This window comes from Lynx canadensis, chromosome A1, assembly GCF_007474595.2.
Source record: "Lynx canadensis isolate LIC74 chromosome A1, mLynCan4.pri.v2, whole genome shotgun sequence".
Taxonomy (NCBI): domain Eukaryota; kingdom Metazoa; phylum Chordata; class Mammalia; order Carnivora; family Felidae; genus Lynx; species Lynx canadensis.
Genome location: NC_044303.2, coordinates 136751947 through 136774987, shown reverse-complemented (window position 1 = coordinate 136774987; position 23041 = coordinate 136751947). Strand labels below are relative to the sequence as shown.

General features: G+C 40.6%; 1 protein-coding gene and 2 pseudogenes across 1 annotated transcript; 2 read left to right on the top strand and 1 right to left on the bottom strand.

The window, feature by feature from the left end:
* The first annotated feature begins 1908 nt into the window (after positions 1–1908).
* Positions 1909–2144, top strand: LOC115505004 (annotated as a pseudogene).
* Positions 2145–16852: 14708 nt separating this feature from the next.
* CARTPT (CART prepropeptide) lies at positions 16853–19328 on the bottom strand. Its single transcript, XM_030302242.1, has 3 exons — positions 18947–19328; positions 18420–18503; positions 16853–17315 (listed from the first exon to the last, which is right to left on the bottom strand). Exons 1-3 carry the CDS (start codon positions 19103–19105, stop codon positions 17208–17210), a joined length of 351 nt encoding a protein of 116 aa, XP_030158102.1. The 5' UTR covers positions 19106–19328; the 3' UTR covers positions 16853–17207.
* Positions 19329–22070: 2742 nt separating this feature from the next.
* Positions 22071–22660, top strand: LOC115504889 (annotated as a pseudogene).
* The last annotated feature ends 381 nt before the right edge of the window (positions 22661–23041 follow it).

Here is a 23041-nt window from a genome sequence, read left to right as displayed (position 1 = left end):
CTCTCTCTTTGTTTTAAAATGGGGCACCCTATTTGGCAGTCTACTTCCAGGCACCTGACTGCTCTTTTTTTGCTAAGGGGACAGGAATGGTCTGACAGTTGCTCTGATGCAATAATAAAGTTTCTCTGTTATGTTCCACAATGTCTGGAAACAAATTCTATAGAGACCAGTCAAAAACACACAGTGCCTAGGAAATTAGGCAGACTTGCCTTTATTCTTTGGCATGGTTAAACTTTATTGAATATTTATTGTGTTCAGGTACTGTTCATATGTTTTAGCTCATTTAATCCTCCCTGGGTCAACAAGTCAGACCAAATGGGGAAGAAAACTGCCTTCTTAGTTACCAAGAATCATGATCTGAACAGGTAATCCATGGCTATATGAAACAATCTCATTTTATTTTTGTTTAATGTTTATTTGTTTTTGAGAGAGAGAGAGACAGAGTGCATGCACGTGCTAGTGAGGGAGGGGCAGAGACAGAGGGAGACAGAGGATCTGAAGCAAGCTCTGTGTGGACAGCAGAGAGCCCAAGGTAGGGCTTGAACTCATGAGCCATAAGATCATGACCTGAGCTGAAGTCAGATGCTTAACTGACTGAGCCACCCAGACGCCTGAGGCAATCTCATTTTAGAGGATTATATTCAGTTCTTGGTGCCACATTTTAAGAAAGTCTCTACCTGTACTAAGAACACATCTCAGAAAAAGTGGCTCCATCTCCTACATGAAAGAACAGACAGGCTAAATCAGAGCCACAGTGGCAGCACATTGACACTGGTATTCAAACAGAATCTTTACCTGCCTTATTCTATCTGATTATGTCTACTTATACCTCCTCTATCTCTGCAAAAGAAGAATTCAAAAAGATTCAAGGCAAAACGCCCACCCCTGGTTTATTTATGAAATATGGGCTGTCTCCACTGAGCCTGCATTGGAGGAGGAATTACTTTTCTCTTTTCCTGAGGGACATCATTAGCATAGTGATAATTAATGAAAGGCAGCAGCCAGAGTTTGGTAAATTATTAATGGCTTCAATCATCCCGAGAGCAGACAGCCCCTGTGTGCAGTTGTCCTTGGTGACAGCATGGAAGTGCTCTGGGGAAACACATGATGGACAGAAAACCAGCGCAGAGTGTGTGTGCTTCTGCACGCACAGATTCAGACTTCTTACCCAAATAAACCGGGTTTTCATGCAGAAATACTCGTGGATTAAAACTGGGAGCATGTCCCTCTGGCATATGGTGAATGTTATCAGATCCTCCTTATAGAATGCCTAAACAGAAATTAGGCCTGGTCCTGGGGACCTGTTGAAAAGTTGAGGAGGAGGAGGCAGTGGATCTTTTACAGCAACCACAGAGATTAGGGGTTAGAGGGTAAAATTGAGAACTCATTAGGAGATCAATGCCAAAGTGTAGTTGGAGAGTACATGCAAAATAGGTCATTGGAGCCAAAGGGGGTTGGAAACAAATGTCAGAAGCTAAGATACACAGATAAAAGGAATTCTAGGCAACCTGAAAACATGAGAGTGAAGAGTATCATATAGGAACAGGTAAAAGAAGAGATGACACAGACAAATTCCAGGGAGGAGGGATTCAAAGCCACTGTATGAATCTTTCTCCCTCCATAAGTTTATTTATATGGGCCCCACTTAAACAGAGGCTTCTTGTTACATAAAATCATAAGCTCCTTGAGGGTGGCAATTTTTACTGTTTTCTTCTCTGCTATATTCCTAGAGCCTGCATAGCACCAGACATAGAGTAGGTACTCAAAAATATTTGATGAATAATGAAGAAAGAGATGAATAAATGGATACAACTATCTTACCATGTTAGATATTAGATAAAAAAGAAGTATTGAGGCCATTCCTTTCATCTTGGGTCTCTGCGCCTTTCACAAATTTCCAACATCACTATGTTGGGACTGAGCATCTGGAGGTTGACAACCCCTAAAGTCTGCAGGAGCCACTGTGGGGAGGGCCCAGGAAAGAATTTGCCATTTTCAGTGGAAAACAAGTGGCAGCAACTAACAAGATGACTGTGTACTTTGGATCTGGATTTGCTGAACCTTTTTTTTATAGTAAGACACCAACTGCTTAAGAAATAAGGATGTTTCAATTAATCCATTAAACAGATGTGAAAAGGAGCATTTTAAGATACAATGTCTGAAAAATGGATCAAACTCTTGAATTCAACATACTTGATATGTTTGTAAATAAATTTATGGCATGGAAAAAAGTCTTGATAAATATTTTTTAATAAAATCACATCAATTGTTACTTTGAGTAACAAAGAATTTACTGAACAATTCATTGAAGATCAGAAACAGAGGTTTCCTTTGGGGCGCCTGGGTGGCGCAGTCGGTTAAGCATCCGACTTCAGCCAGGTCACGATCTCACGGTCCGTGAGTTCGAGCCCCGCGTCGGGCTCTGGGCTGATGGCTCGGAGCCTGGAGCCTGTTTCCGATTCTGTGTCTCCCTCTCTCTCTGCCCCTCCCCCGTTCATGCTCTGTCTCTCTCTGTCCCAGAAATAAATAAAAACGTTGAAAAAAAAATTAAAAAAAAAAAAAGAAAGAGAGGTTTCCAATATATACCACTACCCAGCAAATAATGGAATAAATGCTCATTTGATATTTATGTTCTTTCCCTAAATTCCTTTTCCAAATGTGTTCTCCCTCAACCCTTCCCCCGCAACACAGCACAAAGGCACTCTTGCTCGCCGGCTCTATCTGTATCTCTATCTCTGTCTCTAACTCCCTAAGTGAAAATTAAAAAAAAAAAAAAAGATTCTATTACTGCATGTATAAAAACAAAATGACTGCTCTTATAATCATAGTGTGACTTGAAGAATGAGAGATGCCACTCCCACATGGTATCTCAGAGTCCTTGGTGCTCTTCCACCCTTTGGGGTGTATGTTGAGCCTTTGAGATCTCCAGCCAGAGGCAGGCTTTACCAAGTGTGAGGTAGATAAAGCTATTCCTAGTGTCTCCCCTTGGGGCTCTGATACGTCGGCCTCTCTGCAGTCCTCAAAAGAGAGAAGGTGAAAAATCCACCATAACAGAAGCAGAGTGAAAGAATGGTCTCTACCTCTCAGGAGCATTTGTTTTTCATACCAGTACCATAGGACAAAGGACTATGAAGGAAGCTCCATTTGTGGTAATTAGGTTAGTTACTGAATAGAACCAAATCTATGAATTAGATTCATAGGCTCAGGACTCAGAGGGAAAAGATCAAGATGAAAAGGAGAAGAGATATAGTTCACATAACACATATATATGAGAGATTCTATATTTATACAAAAGGAATCCCAGAAAAAGAACTAAATGTACACCAGAGAAATAATAAAGAAATGAGAGAAATATCTACACTTCACCTAAGAAAATCTTTACTCTTTCAGTCAAAAGGACTCAATGAGATTCAAGAAAGAATATGGAGAAAGACCACCTACACCAAGGCACCCTGGGTAACATTTCTGAAGTTCAAATATATAAAATAACATCTACTCATATATTAAAGAAGAAACAAACATTTATTTAAAAAATGACAATTATAGTAAAAGGTGTCCCTTTCTTAGCCCAATGCCAGAAAAGAGAAGAGCAACAGCATGAGAAGAACTTTCTATATCTATGTCTAAAAAGTATGTTCCCTGTGAGAGCAAAAAAAATACAAATTCAAGTATGCAAGGATTCAGAACCATAATACCCAAGTACCAGTCCCCAAAAATTCACCTGAAGAAAGAGTCCAATGAAGTGGGAAGAAGAACTCAACAATTAGGACCAGTTATAGAAGAATCAATGATGAGTAATAAACCAATGAAATTTAGAATTAAGTCAACAAAAGCATTGGTTGCTATATGGTTGACAACTTTTATACAAATATTAACAAATTCTCCCTAAAGTAAAAATATAGAAAAATATAAATATAGAAAAGAAAAACCTGAAAAGATACAGCTAGCCTCAGAAAGGAAGATAAGGATTCCAGTGGACCATAAATTCAAGGTCAGGAACAGATTGAAGCTGGGAATTTGCTTGACCCAGGGTTCAGACGCTGGCAGTGGCAGCTAAGAGTTTGGCTTCTACAGGGTAAAAGGACTAAACCTGTTCCAAAACAGAAGCTGGAGTGGAGTTCTTCCAATCATGAAACAAGACTACATTTGTTTTAATTGCCTTAGAAGGCTGCCTGGGTCTAGAGCTTACACCAAGTCATAAACGCAGGGAAGGAGGACAGGTCTACGGCCTACGAAACAGAAACTGAACACATAACTGGCTGAATCCTGGAGTCACTGCTCGGAAAACAGCCAGCAAAAAAAATTTTTTTTTAAAAAGGAGGAGGGCACCTGGGTGGCTCAGTTGGTTGAGCGTCTGTCTTCGACTCAGGTCATGATCTCACAGTCTGTGGGTTCGAGCCCCGCATTGAGCTCTGTGCTGACAGCTCAGAGCCTGGAGCCTGCTTCCTGTCCTGTATCTCCCTTTCTCTCTGCCTCTCCCCCATTCTCACTTTGTCTCACTCTGTCTCTCAAAAATAAATAAATGTAAAAAAAATTTTTAATAAAAAAAAGAAAGAAAACAGCTGGCAGGAAAGCCATGCAACCCTCTGACTATCTGCGATTACCACTTACCAGGAGACTCAAACCTCCACTGTAAAGCCTGGCTCTAGACTGAAAGCCTGAGAGGCTTAGGAGAGGTAACACAAAAGATTATTCAAGTGCTACTTTGGTTTTTAAATGTAGCCTTTAATTAATCAAAATTACAAATTCAAAAACTTAGTCCTTTCTTGTCCTATTCCTAGATCTTTTTATATCCTTTCTACCTACCTAGATTTAAATTAAGCCCAACTGGAATCTCTCATGTCTCATCTTTCTCCATTCATAGTTCTGAGGTCATTTAAAAATCATTAAAGAAATGGAGTTAGTCACCAAAATTTCCCACTGACAAAAGACTTGACCAAACCTCCACAGATAATCCTTCTTTACAAACTGCTTCAAAGGACCGGGAAAGTAGAGAGAAAGCAAACTCTTTAATGTATTTTTTGAGGCAACTTAGCCTACTACCAAAATTGGACAATGATAAAGACAAGAAAATAAAATTACAAACCAATCTTTCTTAGAAACATAGACATAAACGTTTTAGTTTATAAATTAACAAATCAAAGCCAAGATGTGTTATAAAATGCGTCACAACTAAGTAGAGTTTATCCCATAAAAGGAAAAACACCATTAGAAAATCTATCAATTGGGGCGCCTTGGTGGCTCAGTTGGCTAAGCGTCTGATTCTTGATTTCAGCTCAGATCAGGATCTCATGATTCGTGAGATCGCCCCACATCAGGCTCCATATGGAGGCTGCTTGATATTCTCACTCTCTCCCTCTCTCTCTCTCTCTGCGCCTCTCCCACTCATGCTCTTTCTCTCTCTCTCTCTCTAAGTAAATAAATAAACCTAAAAAAAAATCTATCAGTAAATATACCATGTCAAGCAGACAAGGTGAACTACCAAGCAGCACAAGCAGCATGTGAGGAGAAATTCATGGTGGAAACAAGAGCAGGAGCAGGCATGTGGTTTTGCACTGCATGCCCAGGGTATAGAAGGATCAGATATTAAATCGTTGGGTTGTGGGAAGTATCAGCCGCACACCTGGCTGCTCAGGGACTATGGCTGTAGGACATGGCGAAAGCGTGGGCTCCAGCCCTGATCGTCCACCTCAGCACTCCACCAAGACTGATTGCTCCACCACTAGCATGTATCCATGGAGCTCTGCAGGAGGGTGACCACTTCTCTAGGCTGTAGATTAAGTCAGATTATTAATAGATTAAGAAAAATAGGGGCGCCTGCGTGTCTCAGTCGGTTGAGTGTCCCACTTCGGCTCAGGTCATGATCTCCAGTTCGTGGGTTCCAGCCCCATGTCAAGCTCTGTGCTGACAGCTCAGAGCCTGGAGCCTGCTTCAGATTCTGTGTCTACCTCCCTCTTGCTCCTCCCCTGCTCGCCCTCTGTCTCTGTCTCTCAAAAACAAATAAATATTTTAAAAAATTAAGAAAAATAGAATTGTATCAGTAAATGCAGGAAAAAGCTCTACAAAATTCAGTACTCATTCATGTTTGCAAAGCAAAAGCTTATCAAACCAGGAATTAGAAATAAATTTCCTTAATTTAAGAAAGAGTATATATATGTATTTATATGTATATATATATATATATATGTATATATATGTATATACATATATATACATATATACTTTTTTTTCAAGAGAGAAAGAGAGAGCATGGAGGGGAGATGGCCTGAGGGAGAGAGAGAGAAAATCTTAAGCAGGTTCCATGCTCAGCATGGGGTCCAACAGGGGGCTGGATCCCATGACCCTGAGATTATGATCCTGGCCAAAATCAAGAATTGAACACTTAACTGACTGAGCCACCCAGGCATCCCCCTCTTTTTTTCAAATTTAAGAGCATGTATTTTAAAAATGACCAAACAGGGATGCTTGGGTGGCTCAGTCAGTTGGGCATCCAACTTCAGCTTAGGTCACGATCTTACAGTTCATGAGTTCCAGCCCCACATTGGGCTCTGTGCTGACAGCTCAGAGCCTAGAGCCTGTTTTGGAGTCTGTCTCTCTCTTTCTCTCTACCCTCCCCTACTCACACTCTGTTTCTCTCTCTCTCAAAAATAAACATTAAAAAAATTTTTTTTAATCGAAATTGCTATCTCCTCTTGAAAAACTAAGGGGCACCTGGGTGGCTCAGTTGGTTAAGCATCCAACTTTGCCTCAGGTCATGATCTCACAGTCCATGAGTTCAAGCCCCACGCTGGGCTCTGTGCTGACAGCTCAGAGTCTAGAGCCTGCTTTGGATTCTGTGTCTCCCTCTCTCTCTGCCCCTCCCCCACCCATGCTCTACGTCTCTCTCTGTCTCTCTAAAATAAACATTAAAAATTTTTAATAAGAAAATAAATAATAAAAAATAAAAATAACCTAACAAAATAATTTCCTATGAAACTTTAGAAAAATTGTCATTGAAGTCAAGAATAAGAATGTCTACCATCACCCCTATACCATTGACATACTAACAGACATAGTCAATGTAATAAAATAACAAGTATAATTATAAGAATGAGAAAGGAAGAAAAAACTCTCCTTATTTTCAGATAACATGATTGTCTACATAGAAAGTCCAAAAGAACATATTGAAACACTTAGAACCAAGAGGAAAACTCAGGAACATTACAGGATATCATCAATATATAAACATGTACATAGCATTCTTTTATGTCAATAAACCAATTATAAAATATGATAGAATTAAAAAGCATACATGTCAGCAACAAAAAATTAGAATCCAAATAAATCTAAAACTTAAAAAAGTCTAAAACCTAGTAAATCCAAAACATATATGAAGAACATTATTAAAGTTATTGAAGGACATTTTTAAAGATCTAAATAAGTGGAGAAATCATACCATGTTAATAAATCAAAAGATGAAATAAGCTCAACATTTCAGTTCTTTCCATCATTAATTTGTAAGTTCAACGCAAATCCAAGCAAAATCCAACAGACCTTTTGTAAAACTTTATAAGCTGATACTAAAATTCATATGTAACCATAAATTAACAAGAATAAAAGTATTCTGAAGAACTGTGTATGGGTGAGAGGAGGGTTGTTCTACCAGATGAACCAACCAGGAACCAGTCTGAGGCTTGCAGCTGGCCTCAGTGTTGTTGGAAGCTGGCCTGGTGCTTCGTGTAGGCCATACACCATCTTACAGAAGACCACCTCAAACAAGGTCACTCATCAACCAAAATAAACTGAGTCAAAACAAAGCCACTTGATAATTTTGCATAAACACAGATAAAACCTCCATAGAACGCACAACATACCAAGCATTCCTGTCTCTCACTAAACAAGTGCCTGCTACTTCTTTACCAAGTATCATTTTGTCCTCCCTCTAGCTTCCTCTCCCTATAGATAATATTTATGGAGATATCCAATCATAGAATTGTCCCCACTTTCTGAAGATATCCAATCCAGAGTTACTCTCCTGTCTCTCAGGCCTTCCCCAGAATTATTCAACAAAAGCCCACATCCTACAAGAAGGTGTCTGTGTGAGTGTTTTGTTTTGTTTTGTTTTGTCTTTCCACACTGTCTTACTGAGATGCCACATGGGTCCCTAACCCAAACTGAAACTAGTAATAAACCTAATTTGTTAACTGCAGGTATGTTCCTGGAGGTGCCGGCTTGAGGTTGCTGACAGAGGTGTCAATGCTCAAATACTCTGTAAATAGTATGTGGTTGTGGTGTCCAAATAAACTAATAAGTCAATGGGACAGGATAGAGTTTAGAAACAGACCCACAAATTAAAAAAAAAAAAATCCTGAAAATTCACAGAGTTGGTATTATACATCAGTGGGAAAAGGTATTTATCTTCAATAAAGATGAGATGAGACTATGACTCTCCCATATAAAAAAATATGAAATCTCATATCACCATACACAAAAATTATGGGTTAATAACCTTAAAGTGCAAAATTACAAATCTTAAAGAAAATTACAGGAGAACCAGTATTATGTCTTTATGATTTGAACCAGTATTATGTCTTACACTTAGCACAAACATGGAAGGAAAAAAATTAACTACATTAAAATGTATAACTCTGCACAGCAAATGATACTATGGTGAAAAGATAAGCCATAGATTAGGAGATATTTGCGACATTATATAGCCAATAAGGAAGTAGTATTCAAAATATATAAAGAACTTCTACAAATTGATTAGAAAAAAACAAACAGGGGCACCTGGGTGGCTCAGTCAGTTAAGGGTCCAATTCTTGATTTCAGCTCAGGTCATGATCTCATGGTTCATGAGATCAAGCCCCCAGCTGGGCTCTGCACTGATAGTGCTAAGCCTGTTTGGAATTCTCTCTCTCCCTCTCTTTCTGTCCCTCCCCTACTCACAATCTCTCTCTCTCAAACTCTTTCTCTCAAAAATAAATAAACATTTAACAAAAGAAAAATGCAAACAACCCAACTAAAAAATAGGTAAGGTACATGAAGAAACAAATCACAGAAGAGAAAATATGAATAAATATTAAAATATGGTCTTCTTGAGTAGTCAAAAGAATGCAAATTAAAATAACAATGAAATACCATTGGCAAAAATGATATCAGATTCGCAAAAGAAAAATTTTTTTAAGTTTTATTTATTTTTGTAAGTAATCTCTACACCCAACGTGGGGCTCAAACTCACAGCCCCAAGATCAAGACTCACACACTCTTCTGACTGAGCCAGCCAGACACCCCAGATTGGCAAAATTTTTAACTTAACCATTCCAAGCATAGGTGACCCTGTGGAGTAATGGGAAGTCTTGCACAACACCGGTAGGAACATAAATTGGTACAGCCATTAGTTCTCTAATTAATTTAGAGAGCAATCTGGCATTATCTACTAACATTGAAAATGAGCATACTGTACAACCTACCCAGCAATTCCACTACTAGACCCTAGATAAACCTACACAAAGTAATATGGAGAGAGAGAGAAACATGTATGGGTAAGAAAGTAAGAGAGAGAATGAGGGAGAGAAAGAGAACAAAAGAGAAGAAATGATTCCTACTGGCTCTGGGTATCCAGTTCCTTTCTTCACCTATATTTCCTGCCCTCTGATCACTTTATAACAAAATCCCTCTTTAGAAATAAATTCATTAGAATTGGCTTATATGGGGGCTCCCGGGTGGCTCAGTTGGTTAAGCATCTGACTCTTGATTTTAGTCCAGGTCATAATCTCAGGATTGTGAGATCAAGCCCCATGTTGCTCTCTGGGTTAAGCATGGACCCTGCTTGGGATTCTCTCCCCCTCTCTCTCTGCTCCTCCCCCATTTGTGCTTACTCTCTCTCTCTCTCTCTCTCTCTCTGTCTCTCAAAATAAATAAACTTTTTAAAAAAGTAAATCACATTTTAAAATAGAGTAACAGGAGATAGAAAGATAAATAAAAATTAATCAAGGAAGGTTCGCTTCCACCCCTAATAGTTGTCAAGAGAGTCTTCCAAATGAGGATAGCTTGTCCTAAGAGGGATTCTATTGATAAAATGTCCCACAATGTATCAAATATAGACTGCTTGCCTCACAGAATTTTCATTTGGTCATCACAGGAATAGACAAGTCACTTTACCATTAAGGTCTCTGTTTCCTCATTTATAAAATGAGATTTAATTAAATGACCTCAAAGTTTCCTTTCAATTCTGAAATTCTGTGATCAATCCCAAAATGAAGACAATGTATAAACTAGGTTTGTAAACTCTACAGTAAGAATCAACAGCAAACGCCTAATAAACTCACAAAGCCCAAACTGCTCCAGAACCTTAATGTTGACACTATAAATCACGAAAGAAAACAGAATGTAGAAAGCGGAAGCTCAAACACCCAAAACCTCACCTGAGATACAGGAGCTCAATCCATCAGAAGTGTGGCTTTAAGATTTTAGAGACTTAAAAGTATTTTCTGGTGTAACGTTTCCAAGTTAAAAATGTTCTCCACTGGGGCGCCTGGATGGCGCAGTCGGTTAAGCGTCCGACTTCAGCCAGGTCACGATCTGGCGGTCCGTGAATTCGAGCCCCGCGTCGGGCTCTGGGCTGATGGCTCAGAGCCTGGAGCCTGTTTCCGATTCTGTGTCTCCCTCTCTCTCTGCCCCTCCCCCGTTCATGCTCTGTCTCTCTCTGTCCCAAAAATAAATTAAAAAAACGTTGAAAAAAAAAATTAAAAAAAAAAAAAATGTTCTCCACTTACACCTTTACAGAGGTTTTTAGTCCTTATGAAGCCTGCATATGTGTTCCTCTTTGGAAAGCCCCAGCTGGGTCCTAACCACCAAAAAAAATTTGAAAAATGAGAATACAAAAGGAAGCAAACTATACTGTGTGTGGAAGCAACTAATGTATATAAATTATATACATATAATTTATAATGTAATTATATTTATTTATATTTTATATTTATATATTACATTTATATATTTAAAAATTTATTGAAATATGTTTCAAATATATTATACATACACATAATTTTAAAATTATATATGATATATAGCCATATATCATACACTATATTTAATTATATATACTATACATTATATATGTAATATATGTAGTTATATATTTACATATATAGTTATATATAGTTACTAAAAATATGTAACTATATAATTTATATATTTAATATTAGTATTATTTACTAATAATATAGTATACATTATAATTTGCAATAATGTATTATTATAACTATACATAGTTATATAATTATGTTATAATTATATACTTTGTAATTTAAATATAACTCTCATATATAAATAAAATTTGTATGTATAATATGTATGTATGTAATTTTAAAACAATTATCTTCAAATTCCAAATGCTTAGGGTTCTCCACAAGATTGTTTAGTGTTTAAGAAATCGAAAGTTAATTTTTTTAATGTTTATTATTGAGAGACAGAGACAGAGCACAAGCAGAGGAGGGCCAGAGAGAGACAGAGACACAAAATCCGAAGCAGCCTCAGGCTCCGAGCTGTCAGCACAGAGCCAAACAGGGGGCTCGAACCCACGAACTACGAGATCATGACCTGAACCGAAGTTGGACGCTTAACGGAATGATCCATGAGCCACCCAGGAGCCCCAAGAAATCCACACTTTAAAAAATTGAGGTGATTTTAGGTTTATTCTTTCTTGTTAAAGCCTGCAGTGCACGTAAAGCCAAAATCAACTTGGGCTGGAGCATTATGCTTTATTTCCCAGTCGCTCAAACACAGAATGTTAGGTATGATCAAATAATGTAGAATGAAGTCAGTTGAAATATTTCAACTGGAAAGGGCCTCTTCGATGTCTTGCATGTCTGCAAGATTGCACAAATTGCCCAAGGTTACACAGCTAATGAGTGGCTGAGCCTTGACAGGAAACCAGGCGTCCCGCTTCCATTGCAGTGTTGTCCTGTGCTTGCCTCCCTCTGGTGAAGCCACCTCTGGACTGGAATCTAGGAAAACCTAGAGAAGCTCCAGGTCCCTTATATATTCAAAACCTCAGCCTCCCCCCTGCAAGCCTCTGTGCCTGTTCCCTTTCTCTGATATATACCATCCTCCCAGCCGGTCAGACACCAGTTCCATAAATTGCCCTGAGTTCAATAGTTTCCACACCTTTAGATTTTCCAGACCAGTCAAGTTTCCCCCAAAGTTCTAACATCTCAAAACAGAAATGCCTAATTTCATTTTGTTAATGGAAACATTAGGAAAACAACTGCCACCCATTTCCACTATCATTTTAGCACTGAAAATGTAGAGAGTATATGCTTGAAAAAAATGAATTTTATTATATATTAATTGTACTTCAATAGACACACGTAGGTAGGCTCTTAAAATGTAGGTATGCTGAACCGGGAATTAGATCAAATTGGATATATTTAGCTTTGGTTTCTCTGCCTCCAGACCATTTTACCACAGTTGAGGGGAAACACCATCATGGACAAGAAGAGTTTGGGAAAAGTACTGCTTCAGACTCTTCCAGGACAATGTCTCCTGCAATCCTCCTGTCCATCCACATTACCCTTATCCATCCAGGCCTTCATCACTTCTTCTCTGGACCACTGCAGTGTACTCCTGCCTGCTCTTTCTGTACAATGTTCCCCTTTCTGGTCCCTCCTTTAGTGGAGTATCAGAATGAGCTTCCTAGGGCACAGCTCTGATTATACCCTAGAGCCATCAGGAATAAAGCCTTGGCCTCTTCACCCACAATCGTACCAACCCTTATCTCCTTGTTCACCATTTTACACCCCATGGACTCAGCACTCAGGTTATTTCTAACTGCATTCTTTTCCTTGTGCACTTTCAGTCACACTATTTCCTACACCTTAAACAAAATTTTCCCCATCTTCCCATTTTAAAATATTACACATTCTTCAAATAACACTCAAATATCATTTTTGTCTACAGGCCTTGATAATTCACCACTGTGCCTCCTAAATTCATCTTCCTCTCTTTGTAGTCCTTAACATATCACTTCCTATGGTGAATCTGTCACATTCTAGTAGAGTTTGCCTATCATCAATTTGTACACTGTGTATATATAATTAGTAAATAGATAATTTGCTTAACATTCTTCTCAGCAGATGAATTTATATCCTACTTCCCTTGGAAAACAGAAGCCATGAAATAACTACCCCCGACGTCCTGCCAAAACATGTATAAAGTCCCCTATATCTTTACATATCATGTGCTCTCTTGCCTTCTCCTTCCTTCCCAAAGCTATCTTTTTCCTGGCTCTGAATCCCACCTTCTCATCCTTGACAAGAACCTCACTTCATCCATTACCTCTTCTTTTTTCTAAAGGTTTAACCTCCTTCTTGTTGCTGATTCCTCTTCTCAGTAATTCAGGGAACACCAGTTAGAACTATTTAATAAACTATTCTTAAGCCAAAATAGTTGTGCTGATAGACCCTCAAGACTAGAGTAGCTACATCTACAAAGGCAAGGGAAACAAATTATAAACACACATTAGCCAGGCAAGAGAGAATTATGTTTATCCATCCATCCATCCATCCATCCATCCATCCATCCATGAAGAATATTGAATGCTGACACCAGAACCACCACCCTCCTTATGCTCAGTCTTGATTTCCCCTGAGATACTCCTAATCTACAAACATCTGTGAATTCCACCTGAGGGGACCCAAAAGCCTATTTACAGGGAAAGCCACTTGGACCTCTTCTTATCTGCTCTTCATTTTCTAAGAACCCTTGGCCTCAATCATGTCAACATAAATTCAGAGATAAAAAATTCAAAGAATTTATCACGGCTTATCATTTTTATTTGTTTCTTATTATCTATTCTCACAAAAGATTATAAATCACTTGATTGTAGACCCCCTAAGAACAAGGATTCTGTCTATCTTGTTTATCATTGTGTTCTAAATACCCAGCACATGGAAGGCACTCAAAAAAGTACAGAATGAATGGGACTATATATAAACAACTAGCTCAGCATTGCAGTGGTTCTAATGTTGGACACTCAGCAGAACCACCTGAGAACCTTATTTAAACCACGCATTCCTAAATAGTCTTCCCTAACTATACTTCCCTGTCAAAGAAAAACCACAGTTGGACAGTAGTTAAAGCCATATAAATAGATTTTGTTCAGGACTACCACAATAGGGGAAAGAAAGTACAGTACAGGGCTCAATTCCTAATATTAAACGGGCAAGAAGTAGGGGAGTGAGTCAGTGGATGGGAAGTTACCAATGGGAAAAATCAGGGGTCAGGGAATTCCAGTTACACGACCGGACATGATCTTCACTCAAGACAGGCCAGAGTGCTCAGACATCCCCTAAAGAACGGTGGAAAATGAGAAGGATGGGGACTCTTGGTAAACTGATTTAGCAGGGTTTTTGCTAAAACTGGATTTTATAAGGAAGTGCACAGATAGGCCCAGAAGAAGGTTCAGGAGCCTGACTCAAGTCTGATCAAGAAAGAATCTTTGTCAATATCCACAATCAGATGTACCATTATCAGCATTGGAAGGGGGGTGTGGGTACCTAGGTACAACATGTATCTCTCACAGGCCTCCAGATTCTGTCATAGGGTGAGGGGCGTAACATCAGCAATTACTGTAGGAGGGGTAGTGGTTGTGTGTAGTTGAGAAAATTCCTCTGGTTAATTTTCACTCATCACCTCTAAACCCTGTGAGAACCACTGCTCTAGAAACACCGCTCTTATGCCTGTAATATTCTCTGGATTTTTAGCTATAGATGCCTGTCAACTCTCAGACCCCTGATCCTTCAGCCAATCTTAGAATATCTCTGGGGCTCATACGTGGGTGACTGCACATGGATAACTACTTTTCTCATTAAAATTTTTTCAATATTTAACATTCTTATCCTCTACCACAGAGACCTTCAGTCATTAAACATACTAAGGCATTCTATTTGAAGAGGCGGTCTAATACTGATTAAATGAAAAGGCAAGGTTACTTCTACCAAGCCACATCAGATTAAATGTTTTCATTATTAGTAGAGAATGTCATTACCACCATGACCTTAAAACTTGGATCCCCAGACAAAACTTTTGGAAGAAGCCTTTAATACCCAGCCCACAGATTCCTCATCACCAGTTCCCCATAAGTCCATATCCTTCAGTCAAATTAAGCAAGAAACAAAAGGGTGACCTAGAAGTAGGGGTGAAGGAGTTAAAGGGGTTTGGAGCAGAGTTCTTATTCCTGTCTTTGAACAACAAAGTCCTCCAGCAGCTCTTCCTTTTGGGAAAACATTCCAGGCTGCAATCAGAAGCACTTCTCAGTATTATCCCCGGGGATATTGCCTGTGCACTAATCAATGATTAAAGCAATTTCCTGATCTTATTTAAAAATGACACAAATGGGAACAGTTGAGGGACTCAAGAAGGTGGTCAGGATTTTATCTTAAATATTTTCTGGAAAAGCAGCAGACAATTAAACCATTAAAGAACTCTAGGCAGTTTTTCAAGATTAAAATGTAACACATTTCAGTCGCAACTAAGCCTGTCATATAGGAATTCAAATTGCAATGTGACCCCCCCCAGAATACATTGGCACCCCAGTGAGTTCATTTGTATTAAAGAAGTGCTTCTGGGGAATGTGGGAGTCTAAACAACCTGTTCAATTGCCCAGAGTGACATGGAAGGATAAAGGAGAAAAAATCTTGGGAGTCAAAGGGAGTAGAGCTGAAATCACAATTTAGGATTATGTGATCTGATCAACATGACTTCCATCATCTCTCTTAGCCTCTGCTTCCTCCTCTGAAAAATGGTAATAATATTGATCTTGCAAGATTACTAAGGGAATGAGCCATGGTAATAGTAAGAATAAGAATACTGCCAATAGCAATTGTGTATGAGAATATTTCCTATCAGCATACTCTATCTCCCCAGGAAGCAGTGGAGGGATGTTCTTTTTTAAGGCTTATATTATGCAGCAGCCTCTTGAGTTTGCATTGGGAAACTTTAAGTACCTGTTTTTCTCTTGATGTTCCTTCTTAAATGTTGTTTACTCTGGTTTAAACCCTCAGAAATGTGACCTTGGGTAAGTGCTCAAAAACATTTAAATGCTACTAACCTTTACCTTTAAGATTTTTATGTTTCTTGGGTTGAATCTACCCCCATCAGTTTTCATTTGTTCCCCTCAAAACTAGTTACTAAAATGACTAATTTTCCTTTGAACAGAGAATTTTTCCAAGTTTATATATTAAACAGTGGGAATGATCAGGTCTCACATCCTTAAAGTACCTAATACAGCTATTTCCCTTCCTTTGGATAAACAACAAGCCCTAAATAATCCATTTTTTATCAATGAATATTTACTAATAAAAGGATAACCAAAACAAAAGTCCCAATTTTTCAAACTGCATTTAATGAGGCTAAAGTCTGAAACAATTGATCTTTTATTGGTCTTATGTGAAAATTAAGGAGTTTTAATAAACAATGTCACATCAGCTCAATCCCAACCATCTCCAATTAACACAAACACATACACACACACACACACACACACACACACACACACCAACACCAACACCACCATCACCACCACCCCACCCCTCCCACACACACCACTGCAATCAAAGAAAAAGAGAGTACACCAAAGTTTGTGTGGCAAACTCCCAATTAATGATCAAAACTCCTTGGAGCCAAGGTGCTATTCTCCCAATAGACTGCTATTTCTAAAATCCATCTCTTTGAAAACAACAGCATGATTAATTCCACCATTCTCACTTACATTACTTACAACATAGAAACAATGATGCAGTAAGAGCAATTATTAAAAACACTTTATTATGTATAATTGTACATGCTGCAATTTGTGTCATTTGGGATTATTTTCCAGGTTGTGATGTCACCTACCAAGATTAACTAAATCTAATGTTCATCCTGCCACACCACATACAAAAATACAGTTTTCAAAGCAAAGTTGCCCTTCTCTACACAAAGATGGGTAAGAGTTTGTCAGATGAATAAGAATACTTTGCACATGTATCAACACCGTACAAGGCGTTATCCTTCACACAGTAACATTTAATGTATTCTTTTATTTGGGAACAGCAGGACAAGAGCCCCTTTAACTCTCAGAGGGAAACGCAAACTTTGTTGCTAAAGCCGAACTCCAGGGATGAAAGTGTGGTCCTCTCAAGGGAGGCAGAGGCAGTGGGGATTTATGGAGGAGGGTGGAAGCCTCATAAGCACTTCAAGAGGAAGGAATTGCAGGTGGTTCCTCGGGGACAGTCGCAAAGCTTCCCAATCCGTGCTCCTTTTCGCACTGCGCACCGCTCCCCAGCGTGGCACTGCGAACAACACAAGGTGCAGTCTTCCCACATATGCAAACCCAGGCTCCCAATGGCCGCATCTCCCCATCAACACAATTTCCGACTCCTGGGAGGGATAGGTGGAACCTATCACCATCCCCAGAGGTCCAAGTATAGTCAGGCCTGAAACACAGAGAGCCTTGTGCTTATAATGTCAGTGAGAGAACATAAAAGGAAATTATCGAACCCTTCCTACTTTATTTCACCTTTTTTGGGTGGGGGGCCACATTTTCTGGCTCCTTTGATAGTTTATCCAAAAGAAAGAAAATCAGACATTTTTGTAAGAAATAAACAATAGACCTATTTCTCACAGTCTCTACTCCCTGCTTTCAGCCTCCTCATCCCAAGGAAGGTGTGTGTGTGTGTGTGTGTGTGTGTGTGTGTGTGTGTGTGTGTGACAGAGAGAGAGAGAGAGAGACAGAGAGAGAGAGAGAGAGAGAGAGAGAGACAGAGAGAGAGAGAGAGACAGAGAGAGAACGAACACGTGCATGTGTGTGTTCCCTCAAGGAAAGTGACGAGCCAGGAATCAATAATTTTGACCTTAAAACATAGATCAAAAAAATTGGCAGTGCTCCAGAAGGCAAGAAGAAAATTGGAGGAACAAGATCTGAGTAGATTTAAGGGCTCTTCCAAGTCAGAGAATTCTTCATGAGTTGAAAAAAAAAAAAAACTCATCTTCAAGAAATGCTCCTTTCCATACAGACACCCAAGAGCTGATTCCTGGCACAAGCTATTGGGTCTTCTGAAATGGCCTTAGAGGCCAAGGACCACGTTTGGGGATGTAAAACAAAGGGAAGCCTACAGACTTCTGCAAACCCATTACCTGCAAACCTAGATGGATCTAGAGAGTATAAAGCTAAATGAAGTAGGGCAGAGAAAGCCAAATACTGTATGATTTCACTCATATGTGGAATTTAAGAAACAAAACAAACAAAGAAAAAAGAGACAAACCCCAAAACAGAATGTTAACTATAGAAAACAAACTGATAGTTACCACATCCTGGGGAAAAGGTCACCTATAAGACTCAAGGTGGTATATTTCCTCCTGGAAAAACATGGGGAAGGGGAACCCCAAAGCCTTACCATGGGGACTTGGCCATACTTCTTCTCATAGATCGGAATACTTTTAGTCTTGAGCTTCTTCAGGACTTCCTGTAGAGCTTCGATCTGCAACACACCGCCCCCACCCCGGAGCCGAAGTTGCCGCCTTGGCTGCAAGCCCAGCTCGGGTGCTCACTTCCCCTCCAGTCCTAGTTACAAGGAGCCCCAGAACCACACACACACTCCGCCGCGGGACTCCAAGGACAGAAAGGGAAGGTGCAGGGGTAGTAACTTAGCGAGCACGGTCTCTTGTACTGACCGCAAGTCCCTTAGCTGCTGAGGCTCCTGTTGCTCCAAGGGCCCAGGACAAGGGATTCGCTCTATAAACTGCCCGCAGGCAGTGGGGCTCCAGACGATTTTCAAATGGCAGCGGGAGCGCTGCCTTTGCGCTCATCTCCGCGCTCATCCCCGCGCACCCGGACTCTGGGAAGTGGGGGAGGGAGGGAGGGAGGACGGACGCGTGTACAGAGGGACTGGGGGCAACCAAGGGAGATCCGGGAGATACCCACCAGCTCCTTCTCATGGGAGGTATCCTCCACGGCGGAGTAGATGTCCAGGGCTCGGGGCTGGAGCTCAGCATCCTCCTGGGCACGGGCACCCAACAGCGGTAGCAGAAAAAGCAGGGCGGCACCCAAGACGGTCAGCGGCCGGAGACGGGGGCTCTCCATGGTGCTGAAACTCGGCGCTGCTGTGGCACCCCACGCTCCCGCCTTTTATAGAGAGCCAGAGCCCGAGTACAGGGAAGAGGGAGGGGGCGACGAAGGAAGTGAGTGTGGAGGAGGGTCCAGGTCAACCGTCTGTAGGCAGCGCTCCGCCACCGCCTGACATCAATGCCCGCTGGACACCAGGCACCCGTGAACGAAGCTGTGCGCACAGACAACAGGGACCCCGCACCCCTAAGTGCTGTCAGCCCCGCGGCAAGGGACGCTCCCCTAGGGGCCAGAGCTGAAATGGAGGGGCGGAGGGGCGAAAGCTGAGGGAAGGGGAGGAGGAGGGGGCCAGGAAATGGAAAATGCCTTGGAGGCAAGGCACAGGCTGTAGAGTCGCTCCCCATCCCTAGCAGCAGTGGCAAAGCAATCCACCTCACCAGCCCTGCTTCGCCTCTCACCCCAGCCTGTGGCAGCAAGCAGGAGGTGTTGCCTCCATGCAGGCATGTTTGCTGAGCATTTTACTAGACACTGATGCCAGGTAGGGGAGGCAAACATAGTACATATAACAAAGAGAAATCATGGCCTTCCCCAGGATGAGTTCACAGAATCTACGTGGTAATGAGAAAAGAAGGAAGACAGACTAACCTCAATTCAGGGGCAGTATGGAGGGTACAGAGAGAGCCCCATTCTGATTCTGGTCCTGGCTCCGCTGCTTACAAGCTGTGTGACTTTAGGCAAAATAAAGAATCTATCTGAGCCTCTCTCTTTCTCTCTCTCTCTCTCTTTCATACAACTGGAATTTAAAAATGCACCTTACAAAGATATCAAAAGGAGGAATGAGAATAGGTATGTAAAATACCTGGCCCTTAACACAATAAGCATTAAGCCTCCCTGCCTCTTTCTTTTAAACTATGAGGCTACCCAGGTAAGTGGTTGTGTGCAGTACTCAGTTTTTCCTTTGGGCAAACTCACCATCCTCATAACCCCTCTTACCCACTACCCACTTGTGATATCTAAGAAGCCTGTCTAGAAAGAAAGCAAAGGGGATGAAAAATGCAACTCCCTGATTATGGAAATATCTCTAGAGATCAGAAGTCAATGATGAGCCAGGTCCTTAGTGACCTGGGAAGACTGGTTTTTAAAAGGTGGGGGGTCCTTATGGCCTGAATACAAATCAAAGTTTCTGTAGGAGAGGTGATGTTTTCCCTATTTAGACCTAGAGGCTTATCACTCAGGCAGGCTTAACCCTGCCTGACCACCTGGGTTCTTTCACCACGTCATCTTTCTTTCAACTGCTCCTAACCCCATTCACTTTTCTCCAACCCCATTACTACCACCCCAGTTCTGGACAATTGCCCCAACCTACATCTTGCCTTCCTCCAACTCCACCCCATCTTCTCTTGCCTTCCTCTAATCCATAACTGACAACCAGGCAGAGTGTTTTTACCCTTAATATGCACTGATGGCTTCCCATCTTACTAAGCACTGAATCTAAATTCCTCATCCTGACTTACAAAGTACTACATGATCTGTACCTCTCTCCAATTTCATGTCCTACCACTCTGCTCCAGGCCCCTCCACTCCAGGCCCAGTGGCCTTCTCTGTGGTCCTCTAACAGGTCAAGCTCATTCCCATTTTGAAGCTTTTGCCCTTACCTTACCTGGAAAGGTCTTCCTGTGTTTCTAAATAGTCGAATACTTCTTGTAATTTAAATCTCAGTTTAAATGTCCTTGACCAGCCAATCTAAAGTATCCACCAATTTATGCTCCCACAGATTTATTGCTTGCCATGTGATGTGGGTCACTGGGATAATTAATACAAAATATGTGTCTGTTATTTCATTTATCAAGTATTTAATTGCTACTCAAATGCACCCTGGGAAGCAATTCAAGAAATACTATCTCTCCTGATGAGTAGCACACACATCAACAGCATCAAAGTATTTTTCTTTGGGATAAATCTAACTTGAAAATTAATCTAATACCTACCCCAGGTCTGCCTCTTAAACATACCTTTAGATCCTACACAATAAAACTTCAGTGACAGCACATTTTACTGTTTAAACCTTACAGAGACATATTGGCACTCATTGCAAAAGGATCTCCAGTAATGAAGGTATTCTAAATTTCAGAAAGAAAGTAAGGTTTTAGTCCATCCTTCTGCAAAGATGGGGATATTCCCAATGCAGTAATTTCTCTCATGTTGTGGACAGACACAATTTACTGATTTACTATGGACAAACCTCTCTTAACCACTCCTCCTAAGATAAAGCAGGCTTCCTATTTCTCTCTCACTCCCTCCTTCAAATTTTGAATAATTTCTTTTCCAGTATGGCCCAGAATAACACTTGGCCTTTTGGACTGTCATATTGCTCAAATACCAAACTACTTTGTTATCCATTAACCCCCTCTCCATCCTTCTGCCAAACAAGTCTTGTTCAACAGTAAACTTCCTCAGTTTGGGCCAGGAAAACAAAAGCAAAAATAAACATTGGAACTCCATCAAAATAAAAAATTCTTCACAGTGAAGGAAATAATCAATAAAACTAAAAGACAATCTAATGAATAGGAGAAGATATTTACAAATGACATATCTGATAAAGGGTTAGTATCCAAAATACAGAAAGAACTGATACAATTCAATGCCCAAAAAACAAAGAACCCAATTTAAAAATGAGAAGACATGAACAGACATTTCTCCAAAGAAGAAACACAGATCACCAACAAATGCATGAAAAGATGCTCAACATTACTAATCACCAGGGAAACACAAATCAAAACCACAATGAGATACCACCTCACACCTGCCAGAATGGCTAAAATCAAAAACACAGGAAACAACAAGTGTGGGGAAGAATGTGGAGAAAAAGGAAGCCTCTTGCTGTGGGAATGCAAACTGGTGCAGCCACTGTAGAACACAATAGGGAGGCTCCTCAAAAAGTTAAAAATACTTTTCTTTTACTGCCACGGTGGCAGCCATAAGTATGTTCAGGCTTCAAAAGAGGCGTGCCTCCAAGGTCCTCCACTGTGGCAAAAAAGGCCTCGTTGGACCCCAATGAGTCTAAGGAAATCATCAGTGCCAACCCCCATCAGTACATCCAGAAAATGATCAAGGATGGGCTGGTCATCCAGAAGCCTGTACTGTCCATTCCCAGGATCAGTACCAGAAAAACACCTTGGCCTGCCAGAAAGGTAGGCATATGGGCATCAGTAAGAGAAAAGGTACTGCCAAGGCTCGAATGCCTGAGAAGGTGACCTGGATGAGGAGAATGAGAATCCTGTGCCAGTTGCTCAGCAGACACCATGACTCTGAGAAGACTGACTGCCACATGTGTCATAGCCTGTACCTGAAAGTCAAGGGCAACCTGTTCAAAAACAGGCGGATTCTCATGGAACATATCCACAAGCTGAAGGCAGACAAGGCTCTCAAAAAGCTTCTGCTGAAAAGGCTTCTGCTGAAAAAGGTCCACAGATCAAGGACTAAGGAAGCACACAAAGTCTGTGAAGAGCACCTCCAAGCCAAGAAGGAGGAAATCATCAGACTCTGTCCAAGGAGCAAGAGACAAAGAAATAAAGCTTCCTCTCTTTTGTCTGTATACAGTGGCCTCAGCAATTACACAGGTCAATTATTCAATAAAGCAAACCCTTATCTGCCCCCCAAAAAAAATTAAAAATAGAACTACTATATGATCCAGTAATTCCACTACCGGGTATTTACACAAAGAATACAAAAACATTAATTCAAAAAGATACAAGCCACCCCTATGTTTATTGCAGCATTATTTACAATAGCCAAATTATGAAAAAGCCCAAGTGTCTATCAATAGATGAATGGAAGAGCACCTGGGTGGTTCAGTTGGTTGGGCATTCGACTCTTGATTTTGGCTCAGGTTGCCATCTCATGGTTTGTGGGATCAAGTCCCATGTCAGGCCCTGCACTGACAGTGTGGAGCCT

Coding starts and splice junctions, on each gene's coding strand:
- CARTPT (XM_030302242.1), bottom strand. CDS start 19,105: ATGGAGAGCCCCCGTCTCCGGCCGCTGACCGTCTTGGGTGCCGCCCTG. Junction 18,504..18,946: donor CCTCCCATGAGAAGGAGCTG/GTGGGTATCTCC, acceptor GGTGTGTTGCAG/ATCGAAGCTCTACAGGAAGT. Junction 17,316..18,419: donor AGTATGGCCAAGTCCCCATG/GTAAGGCTTTGG, acceptor TGTTGTTCGCAG/TGCCACGCTGGGGAGCGGTG.